General features: G+C 62.5%; 1 protein-coding gene across 1 annotated transcript; it reads left to right on the top strand.

Annotated features, from left to right (window-relative positions):
- Positions 1–288: 288 nt before the first annotated feature.
- MEX3D (mex-3 RNA binding family member D) lies at positions 289–8,994 on the top strand. Its single transcript, XM_070793546.1, has 2 exons — positions 289–1,148; positions 6,754–8,994. The coding sequence occupies exons 1-2, from the start codon at positions 542–544 to the stop codon at positions 8,121–8,123; spliced, it is 1,977 nt and encodes a 658-aa protein (XP_070649647.1). The 5' UTR covers positions 289–541; the 3' UTR covers positions 8,124–8,994.
- The last annotated feature ends 1,844 nt before the right edge of the window (positions 8,995–10,838 follow it).

The following is a 10,838-nucleotide window of genomic DNA, read 5'->3' as shown; positions in this document are numbered from 1 at the left end:
CTCGGAGTGGGGAGCCCGGGACTCCGGCGCAGAGGCGAGGTTGGGGCCGTACGCCCTCGCGCACCCTGCGCCCGGGCCGCCGCGGGCACCTACCTGCGGCCCCGGCCGCACGTGCCAGGGCGCCCGGCCCGCCCGAGCGCCCGCGGCAGCGGTGTCCACGCCACGTGACCGCCCCGCCCGCCCCGCGCGTGCGCCCTGCCCGGCGCCCCATTGTTGGCGGTGGCCGCGTCACGGGGGCGGGGCCGGGGCGGGGCGGCCGGCGGCCCGAGGGAGGCGGCGGGAGGGCGGAGGGAAGGAGCGTCCGCGCCGCCGCCGCCGCCGCCGCCGCCGACTAGCCGCCGCCGCCGAGAAGCAAGCAGAGCCGCGCCGCGCCGCCGCCGCCCGCGCCCGAGCAGCCCCGCCGCCGCCCCGCCCCGCTGCTGGATGCCGGCGGCCGGCGGCCGAGCTCCCAGAGGCGGAGGGCGGCGGCGCGGGCGGCGGCGGCGGCGGGGGCGGCCGGCGGCCGGGAGGCGGGAGCGCGGGCCCGAGCGCTAGCGCCGCCATGCCTAGCTCCACCGGACAGCCCGACGGCGGCGGGGGCGCGCGCGGCAGCGGACCCGGGGCGCCGGTCTGTGGGGACCCTAGCCCGGGTCCCCCGCCGCCGCCGCCGCCGCCGCCCCCGCCCGAGGGCGCCGATGAGGCCGCGCCCGCGCCCCGGCCGCCGCCCGAGCCCGACGACGCGGCCGCCGCGCTGCGCCTGGCCTTGGACCAGCTCTCGGGTCTGGGGCTGGGGGGCGCGGGCGACCAGGACGAGGAGGGGGCGACCGCGGGCGGCGGAGACGGAGCGGGTGCAGCGACTGGGGGCGCAGACGGCGGGGCCGCGGCGGAGCCGGCGCCCCCCGACGGGCCTGAGACGGGGGCGCCCGGGGTGGCCGTGGCCCCCGGCCCGCTGCCGCTGCTGGAGCCGGACGTGAGCCCCCCGCCGCCGCCTCGGCCGTCGCCGCCCGACGTGTTCGCAGGCTTCGCGCCCCACCCCGCGGCGCTGGGCCCCCCGACGCTGCTGGCCGAGCAGATGAGCGTGATCGGCAGCCGCAAGAAGAGCGTGAACATGACCGAGTGCGTGCCCGTGCCCAGCTCCGAGCACGTCGCCGAGATCGTGGGTCGCCAGGGTGAGTGGCCGCCGTCGGGGGCGCCGCCCCAGGGGTTCCTGCGCGACTCGCCCCCAGAGGGGCCGCCCAGCCCAGCCCACGGCTGGACACCAGACCCCGGCCACGCCCCGCGTGGGCTCGGGCCTCGGTGGCCGCCTGTGCGCCTTTGTCCTGCCGCTGGCCGCGGGAGAAAGTTGGGCGCGGCCCGCGCTCCTCCCCTCGGCGCTCCGGCCCCGCTGCCGCCTTTGTCTGGGCGCCTCCAGCCTGGAGAGCGCCCTGCGTGCAGCTCACTGCCTGGGCCCTGGGCTCCCGGAGGTTCCATCCCAGGGATAAGGAGGTTGGGCCGGGCAGTGCCCTCTCCACACCCAGAAATGGCCCGGGGCGGTTCGCTCGCGTGTGAGGGGGGCTAGGGGCCAGGGCATTCTGGCAGGGTCAGGAGAGAGATTTGGTGGCACAAAGAGGGTACACCTTAAGACTTGCCAGCCTGGGCACCCTGCTGGGGTGAGGGGGAGCAGGACAGGGTGAGCGAATATCCCTCCCGCTGTCAGCCCCGTCAGGGATCTAGGGTGTGCACAAGGACCCCCTGTGAAAGCCACTTGGGGGGATCCAGCCCGACAGCCCTTCTCTGGCCAGGGTGTGGGGGTCCCGAAGCGGCATTGTCGGAGGTCTTTGCAGCCGCCCCATTGTTCTCTTTGTTAGAGAGCCAGGCTGGGTGACATCAGGCCGGCGGCCGCTCATTGGCCCTGGAGCTGCGGGGCGGGCGGGCCGGAGGTGGTGGGCAGTGCCCGGCCCAGCACACACCCACCCACCCTGTTAGCTGCTTGCCCACCAGCCTCAACTTTCTCTTGCCCACACCTCTGGGCTCCGGCCTCTCTGTTGGTCAGCCAGGTTCTAGAACTTGGGGTGGGGCCTGGGCGGAGCTTGAGATGGGGCTGGGGGACCCTGCCTCTGGGACCTCGGTCACGGGAGCTAGAGAAAGGTGTGGGGGGCTTGAATTGCAAGATGACCTGTCACCCTAACTGCCACGGGCAGAGGACCACAGGGATACCTCAACACCACCCTCTACTAGTTCCTGGTGGGTGGGGCCTTGGGGCCAGCAAGCCTGCTGCCTCGGCCACAGGTACATTCAGTCATTCATTTGTCCATCCTTCATGTGGACACAAGGAGGGCCAGGTGTGGTGCTAGGTCGGGGGACTGCCATAAAGGGGTCCTTGGCTATGGGCAAGCACCAAGAGACCCCAATTGAACACTTCCCCTCCCTGCCTTGTCCCCTCCCAGCGCTGTCCCCTCCCTGCCCTGTCCCCGGTAACCGCACTGGGACCTGGAAGAAGACAGCTGCCCCACACCAAATGTTCAGAAGCCCGTTGGGGGCAGATGTGGAGACTGAGGCCGGGGATGCCACCCAAGGTCACTAGGCTGGTGGATGGTGGAGCATGAGGGCAAGCCCCCTGTGGATGCACGTGGCAGCACCTGGGGGTGTGGGCAGTAGGCAGAGGGCCCCAAGCCCTGGTCTCTTCTGAGCCATCTGGTGGCTGAGTCGTCAGGCTCCGCCCTGTCTCTTACTTGTGCCTCTGGTACCCGTTTACCAGGTGTCCGCCTGGGTTCCCACTGATGGCAGGCAGCAAGGCAGGGACCCCCAGAGCTCTCCCCACATCTAGGGTGGTTCCTCTCTGTGACGGGGGTTGGGGGAGAGCACCTCAATGGAGGTTTTTGTGAAAATTCTCAAGCAAGATGCTGGTTCTCCACCCAGTCCCAGCCGGCACACAGTTGCCGTCCCATAATTAGTCAGGTGCAGGGCCTCAGGGGGTGGAGCACACGTGCCAGGACAGGTCAGCAGCTTCAGCAGCCCTTGCTCCCCACTCTTGAAGTATCTGTGGCTCCCATCTTCCCTCACCAGTCCTCAGGCACAGCCTGGAAGACACACTATGCCCTTCTTCCAGTCACAGTCCCCCACCCCTCCCCATCTACCCTGTGGGTCCCTGAACATGGAGCCTGTCCCTTTTTCCTGCTCTGCTGGCCCAAGTGCAGGGGTCGTGGCCTGCCCTGAACTTACTCTTCTGTCTGACCCCTGGTCTAAGGCCACCCCTTCCCTGGAGTTCATGGAGGGGGTGTGCATCTGTCCAGCCTCCTCTGGCAACCAGAGCCACAAACCTGGGCTCTCCCTTTCCTGGACAACCCCATGTTGCTCCGTGAGCCTCAGTCTCCTCCCCACTAGGTCTATGCAACTTCTGGGCAAGGGGTAGGGACCATGACCCCTGTGGTGCTCCCTGGTCCCTGAGGCTGAGAGGCCTGAGGGACTGAGAGGACCACTGAGTGGGGGCCTCAGCCTGCCCCACGGTATCCCCTAGAGAGGACCTGTCACCTCCAGGCCAGGAGGGTAAAGCGGCTGAGGTGGAAGTGCAGCCATAGCCAGCTGGTAGGGCCGGAATTTGCACTCTAGTCTCTCAGACTTGTTTTGCACTGCGGGGGAGAAAAGGTGAGCTGGGAGAGAACTGGCTCCAGGGTTGGGTGTGTCAGGAGCTGACCCCTTTCCACAAACAAGAAAGTGGAAACTCAGAAGGACCAGTTTGGGGGGTGTCACCCCAGCCCGTAAGTGGGCAGGGCTGGCACACATCTGCTACCATTGACCTTGGCCCTGTTCCTTCTGAGACCCGCCCCCGTCCACCCCAGTGCCCTCCTGCCTGGCTCCCCTTGCCAGAGTTTGCAGTGTGGCCCTGACTGGGGTGTTGGGGTTGGGTCTTCAGCACCAAGCCTGGCCTGCAGCACACTAGGTCACGGTCAGGAACAAGTGACCTGCCAGCCACCTAGTGTCCCCTTCATTGTCCCTCAGTGAGAGGGACCTCTGCTTGGTATTCTCTGCCTGTGTGTGGCCCCATCCCTGTGGGATGATCCTAGGGTGATGGGGGGCCATGCCTTGAAATTCTTATCTACCCACCCAGAGTGGGGAGTATAGGAAGAGAGCCAGGCCCAGGTTGGGGGTCGCAGCCTTCCCTGCTTGCACAATGGCTCCCTATTTCACATGGGAGCCAGCTTTGTCCCCAGACATCCGACTGTGACTCAGCCTTGCTCTGGGACAGCACCCCACTGGGTTGTCCCAGCACCCGCCTGCTTGTGGAACGCTGTCCCCACTGTCCCCTTAGCCAGGAGCGCTCCCCCAGCATGCAGCCTTCTTCCCAGGGTGGTGCCCTTGGCTCCCCCACGTGACCTTGAGGTTCCCTGGATAAGTGTGGTCTGTGGTCACCTGCATGAGCTCCCTTGGGGCCTGGTTCCTTGAATGCCTAGTGCACTCAGTGCAGGGGTGGCCTGGATCCTGGTCCAGGCTCATGTGAGCAGCAGGAAGCAGGACTGCCTGCAACTAGGCTGCCTGTGGGGACCCGAGGCCCTGCCTCTCTGAGGGCAGGTCCGGCAGCTATGGGGCCCGCTGGGGCCGGGGGAAGTCACCCGCCCTCCCCGGTTCTCTGAGTTGGAATCCTGGTAGGGGCAGGGCCCAGGAATCTGCATTTCTGCTGTACCCACCAATTGGCAGTAGCCCCCAGGGTCACTCCTGGAGCCCCAGTTTCCTGTCTTGTGCAGTTCCATGCCCCCAAGCTCTGCCACCTCTAGGGGTCTTAGTGGTGGGGGGGGCAGTGACTATCACAGCTGAAGTGGGGGTGGTGAGCAGGGTTCTGTTTGGCCACTGAGGGCTCCACCCGAGGCTGCTCTCAGGTCAGGGCAGGATGGGGTCCCGTGAACAGAAAGCTGCAGGGTTCCACCCGCTTTGAGGCTCCCCCATGAGGGCAGGTTCCAGTCCCTGGCCCATCAGATCCTGCCCCAAACCTGTGAGTCTGGGTCTGTTTCTGCTCTCTTTTGACAGATGAGGAAATTGAGGCATGGAACGGTCCCTCAGATGCCCAGAGTATCCCCAGTGCACCAGCCTTACATCACAGTCCCCCAGTCTCAGAGAGTTCAGAAAGTTAGACATAAGGTCTGAGAAGTGTGTACTGGGGCCTGGTCCAGTATAGTCAGGGTGGGCTTCCCTGGAGGAAGGCATGCCAGGCTCTGATGTCATGCAAAGAAGGAAGAGGATATGAAAGTAAAGTTGCAGATGGGAAAGGTTAGGTGCGAGGGGACTGCAGGAGAGGCCCTTCCCAGCAGCCAAGTAGGGAGGAGACCAGGGCAGGCATGGACGCAGCCACAGGTCGGGGGGGCCTTTGGAGTTGCCAGAAAGGCCGGGCAGCCACCAAGGGGAGGACCCCGGGTGGGCATGGAGGAAATGGCCAGGGACCAAGAGGTGAGGCTGAGAGATGGCAGACCCCTGCTCACCTGCCCTGCTTTTATTCAGCTATGGGTGAGGGGCACCTGCCTGGGACCCAGGCTCCATCACTCTGACTTCATCAGCACAGAAGGCTTGCTGGCTAACTTTGTATCTTTTCTTGTTGAGAACTTAGCCACACTGTTAACTCCACTCAGAGCTGCCTGCCTGCCACAGGGAAACAGTATTCCTGTGTCCTCCTGGCTTCCCAGTGCTTAGAGGGTGGGGGGACTCCCAGTCTCCTGGGCCCCAGTTCAAAATGTCTCAGAAGGCCCTGGGGTGGGGGTGGGGTGTCAGGGGCCTGGTGAAACCACACCTGGCATTTAGGTTTCTCATGTGTAGCTTCCCCTTAGCCCTGGAAGGGCTGCCAGATGCTGGGTGAGGTGCCAAGTCAAGGACCCTGCATGACTGACCCTCTCCTCAACAGATGTCCCGGCCCTTTTCTGCAGGGTCAACCCTCAGACTGCGGCCCAGGGTCACCTGGGCAGCAGTGATGAACCCCCAAGGCATGTCCCCAGCTTCCCCTCAGTGTCTGGGACCACTGGGGGGCCTGTGGAGGTGTTTTGACCTGGGGCACAGGATCTGCTGTTGGGGGAGGGTCATGTGATGAGAAGTTCCCACCACCCAGGCCTCGGGTTCCCCTCCAGGCAGTCTGGGAGTTGGTGTCAAAGAGTCTGCGTTAGTGTCCTCTGTCTGGTACAGTGGACCAAATGGCTTGAAACTAGAACTGAATGCTCACAGTTCTGCAGGGTGGGAATCTGAAATCGGGGTGTTGGCGGGGGACATGCTCCTTCCAGAGGTTCCAGTGGAGGGTCTTCTCCAGCCTCCGGGCTTCCAGTGGTGCTCACGAGCTTTGGCGTCCTGGGGCTTGTGGCCACCTCCCTCCAGCCCTAGGCTCCGTCTTCACATGACTGTAATCTCAGGGACACTCTGTGTCCCTCCCTCCATCCTTGGGCCTCAGTGTCCCCTCTGGTCCTACAAACCCCTGCTGCATAGCAGGGGGATTGTCAAAAAGGCAAAGAGAGGCCCTGTTGTAGGTTGAAAGGTGTCCCCCCAAATCCATGTCCACCTGGAATGTCAGAATGTGACCTTACCGGGCAAGAGTCTTGGCAGATGTAGTTAGAATGTGGTCATGATGGGTTGGGGTGGCCCTGAATCCAGTGACCAGTGTCTCTATAGAGGAGGAAGGACATGTAGAGTGGCAGTCTGATGTTACAGCTGGAAGGTGGGGGCACCCACCCAGGTCACCAGCTGTCCCATGCAGCTGCGGCCCTGGAGGGGCTGTCCTGAGGAGGGGTCCCCGCCCTCACCATGTCTCCCCCTCCCCCACCCCAGGGTGCAAGATAAAGGCTCTGCGAGCCAAGACGAATACGTACATCAAGACTCCGGTGCGAGGGGAGGAGCCGGTCTTTATCGTGACCGGCCGCAAGGAGGACGTGGAGATGGCCAAGCGTGAGATCCTGTCGGCCGCCGAGCACTTCTCCGTGATCCGGGCCACGCGGAGCAAGGCGGGCGGGCTGCCGGGTACCGCACAGGGCCCACCCAACCTACCCGGACAGACCACGATTCAGGTGCGCGTGCCCTACCGCGTGGTGGGGCTGGTGGTGGGGCCCAAGGGCGCCACCATCAAGCGCATCCAGCAACGGACGCATACATACATCGTGACGCCTGGGCGTGACAAGGAGCCGGTGTTTGCCGTGACGGGCATGCCCGAGAACGTGGACCGGGCACGCGAGGAGATCGAGGCCCATATCACACTGCGCACGGGGGCCTTCACCGACGCCAGCCCTGACAGCGACTTCCACTCCAACGGCACAGATGTCTGCTTGGACCTGCTCGGGGCGGCCGCAGGCCTCTGGGCTAAGGCCCCCAACCCGGGCCGCCGGCCCCCAGCGCCCACAGCCAGCCTCCGTGGGGACACTGCGCTGGGCGCTCCGGGAGGTCCTGAGTCCTTCTACGCGGCCAGCCGTGGGGGGCCGCCGGTGCCTGTGCAGGTACCGGACGCCGGCCCCGCCAGCCCCTACAGCACTTCTGGCAATGGGGGCTTCACCTTCGGCGGGGACGGTCCTGGGGCCCCCACAGGGCCACCCGCCCTCGAGGACTGCGACTTTGGCTTCGACTTCCTGGCGCTGGACCTGACCGTGCCCACCGCGGCCACCATCTGGGCGCCTTTCGAGCGGGCCACCCCGCTGCCGGCCTTCGGTGGCTGCTCAGCGGTCAATGGGGCCCCCGCCCCGCCAGCCCCGGGTGCCCGACGCAGCAGCGGGACCGGCACACCACGCCACTCGCCCACACTGCCCGAGCCCGGTGGCCTGGGCCTGGAGCTCCCGCTGGCCCGCCGGCCTACACCAGACCCAGTGGGCGCCCTGCCCTGGCGGCCCCCACAGGGTTCCCTGACGTCCTTCTCAAGCAGCGCCAGCTTCTCCACAGCCACCTCGCTGCCCAGCAGCTCCTCGGCCTCCTCGTGCTCGGCGCTGGACTCCAGCGCCCCCGAGAACGGTCGTAAGCCCCCAGCGGCCCCAGCGCCTGCGGCCCTGGCGCGGGAGTGCGTAGTGTGTGCTGAGGGTGAGGTGATGGCCGCGCTGGTGCCCTGCGGCCACAACCTCTTCTGCATGGACTGCGCCGTCCGCATCTGCGGCAAGAGCGAGCCGGAGTGCCCGGCCTGCCGCACACCCGCCACCCAGGCCATTCATATCTTTTCCTAGCTGGGCCCCTGGTGCGCCCGCGGTCCCACCCCCACCCCCGGGGCCATCAGTGGGCGCAGGGTGGGTGCACAGGGCCTGGAGGGGAGGAAGCGGGCGGGGCGGCGGCCAGTGTTTACAGACGAGCTTTAACTCTTCCGGTCCCAGGCGTGGAGACGACGCGGCCAAGCGGCACCTCAGTTCTTAACAAATGACAGTATTGAGTCGACAGGTTAAAATAAACCAGAGAGAAAAGGCCTGCTTGCCTGCTTGCACTTTTTATTTAAGACACTCCCTACCCCCTATCCCCCGCCCCAGCCCCCAGCCCAAGGTGATCTTTTTAAGAAGAAAAAACACGATTTTTACAACTCTGGGTTGTACTTCTTTTGTATGTAGCGGATATCAATTTGACAGTGTTTGTTTTCCCATGGTCTCAACCTCTGTAGCAACTTCCAGGAGGAGGATGGCTCCCTTTGGGGGGATCATATGGTTACCCTGTAGTATGTAAGCCGCGCGCAGGCCGGAGGGGGGTGGGGGGGAGGGGGCGAGGGGCGTCCGGAACTTTCTAACTTTTTTTTAATTATTAATCCCTTTCTGCTGTGGTTTCTTTTGACAGTTTTTAATTTTTGTTGTTGTTTTTTAAAAAAAAAAAAAACTTTTACTTTTTACCTCTTGTGTATATGTAGGGAATTTATAGGGAAATATGTACTTTATGGAATAAATTTTAAGACTAAAATATATTTTATTTTAAATAAAGTAACGGACCTTTAATCTTACACAGCTAAATTACTGATTATATATTTGCTGAGCTGACCTAAGGGTTCAGAAAATTGTATCAAGAGTTTTATTTTTTGACTTCAAAGCCTTCTTAATAAAGTCTTTTTACTACATGTGAGACCTTGGCCTGGTGTGGGGTGGGTGGGCATGGGGGAGGGATTGGGATAGGGGCTCAGTTCCAGCCCCACCCACCTAGTCTTCCAGGTCAAAGCGTTAGGGCTCAGGATATCCTGCTTCTAGGCTTTTCCACAAGCCAGGTGCTGTTGGCATCTTATTGGGGTTCTACAGAGAGGTGGTCCAGCCAGGTCTTCTTATTCTCAGGACCCCACATCCTAGGGGACAACCAACCATGGGGACAGCTGTGAGCTATGTGGGGGAGTGGTGATATTGGTTGCTTCCTGGGGCACCTGCCTGCTGCCATGACACTCCCATGGCCAGCAGGATGACATTGTATAGAGGAGGGGCAGGTCTTCCTCCCAGGAGGGGTCCTGAGGTCTCCTGGGCCCAAGGAACATCTGAGTGATAAGCCTCAGGTGTTGTCCCCCAGGCATCTAGTTGGGAGCAGAGAACTCTGGGGTGTGGGGCTGCCAGACATGGTTCTTTAGGACTGGGACTGGCCCAGAGGCAAGAACTCGGGGGTCACAGATTGGACTGTGGGCTGCTGACAGGGGCCAGCAGAGCTCCAGAGATGGGAGGAAGCTGAGTGGAGTGAGTTGAGGATGGGATGTGCTGACAGGGAGGGGCCCAGGACTGCTCCAGGGACAAGCAAGCCCAGGGGCCAGGTGACCACAGGCTGCTGGCTCTGGAAACAGGCACTGAGGGACCCGGAGAACACAGCCCGCTAGGGAAACTAGGAAGACAGAGCAGAGCAGCCTGGAGGGCTTTCAGGAGAAGGCCAAGAGTTTGGGATAACAGGAGCATTTGAAGGGGCAACAGGGACAGAGAGGAAGCAGCCAGAGATGGAGAGGACATGCCCAAGAGCAAATGGAGGTCACCTCGGACCCTCTGGTTGAGAGTAGTCACCCCAGACTGTGGAACCCAGTTGGGTCTCAGGACAGACCCTGTGCACCCAGGGTTCCAGTCTAGTCCTGCTGGAATGTCCCCATCTGTAAATGGGGAAACACCTAGGTCCACACTCCCAGCACTGGTGAGGCTCCAGCCTTGGAGTGCATTGGTACATGGCCCCCAAAAGATACAGCCCTGGAACCTATGGGTGGGAACTTACAGACCGGGCTTTGCAGCTATAGTCAAGAATCTTGAGATCATCCTGCATCAGGGTGACCCTGTAAGACAGTGTCCTTATAAAAGAGCAGGAGTCACAGACGTGCGGGCAGAAGCTGTGTGACCCTGGAGGCGTCTCTGTCCATGGGATTCTCCAGGCAAGAATACTGGAGTGGGTTGCCATTTCCTCCTCCAGGGGATCTTCCCAACCCAGGGATTGAACCTGTGTCTCCTGTGTCTCCTGCATCACAGATGGATTCTTTACCCTCTGAGCTATCAGAAAAACCTTCATCTGTGTTAGGGTGGCCCTAAATCTAATGTCTTTGTAAGAGACACAGCAGGATCACAGACATGTGGGGAGAAGTTATGTGACACTGGAGGCGAGACTGGGGTTGATGCAGCCACAAGCCCAGGATGCCTGGAGTCCCCAGAAGCTGGAAGAGGCAGGAAGGACCACCCACCACCTGCCCTGGAGTCTTCAGAGGAATCACGGTCCTGCCACACCTTGATCCCTGACTTCTGGCCTCCAGAACAGGAAGAACATATACCTATTGTCTTAACCCGCCCACTTTAAGGTAATTTTTTAAAGCCGCTCTGGGAAACTGATATGGTAGGTGGGCTAGACTGAGGGTTGACTGGATGGCATAGTCAGGTGCAGATAGCATGGCAAAGACTTGGAGGTGATGAGATCCCAGGACACATCCAGGGAACACAGAATGGCTGCTCAGAGGGACAGGTGAG

The sequence above is a fragment of the Bos indicus genome, chromosome 7, assembly GCF_029378745.1.
Source record: "Bos indicus isolate NIAB-ARS_2022 breed Sahiwal x Tharparkar chromosome 7, NIAB-ARS_B.indTharparkar_mat_pri_1.0, whole genome shotgun sequence".
NCBI lineage: Eukaryota > Metazoa > Chordata > Mammalia > Artiodactyla > Bovidae > Bos > Bos indicus.
The sequence above is the reverse complement of the archived record's forward strand: the minus strand, read 5'-3'. Positions and strand labels throughout refer to the sequence as shown.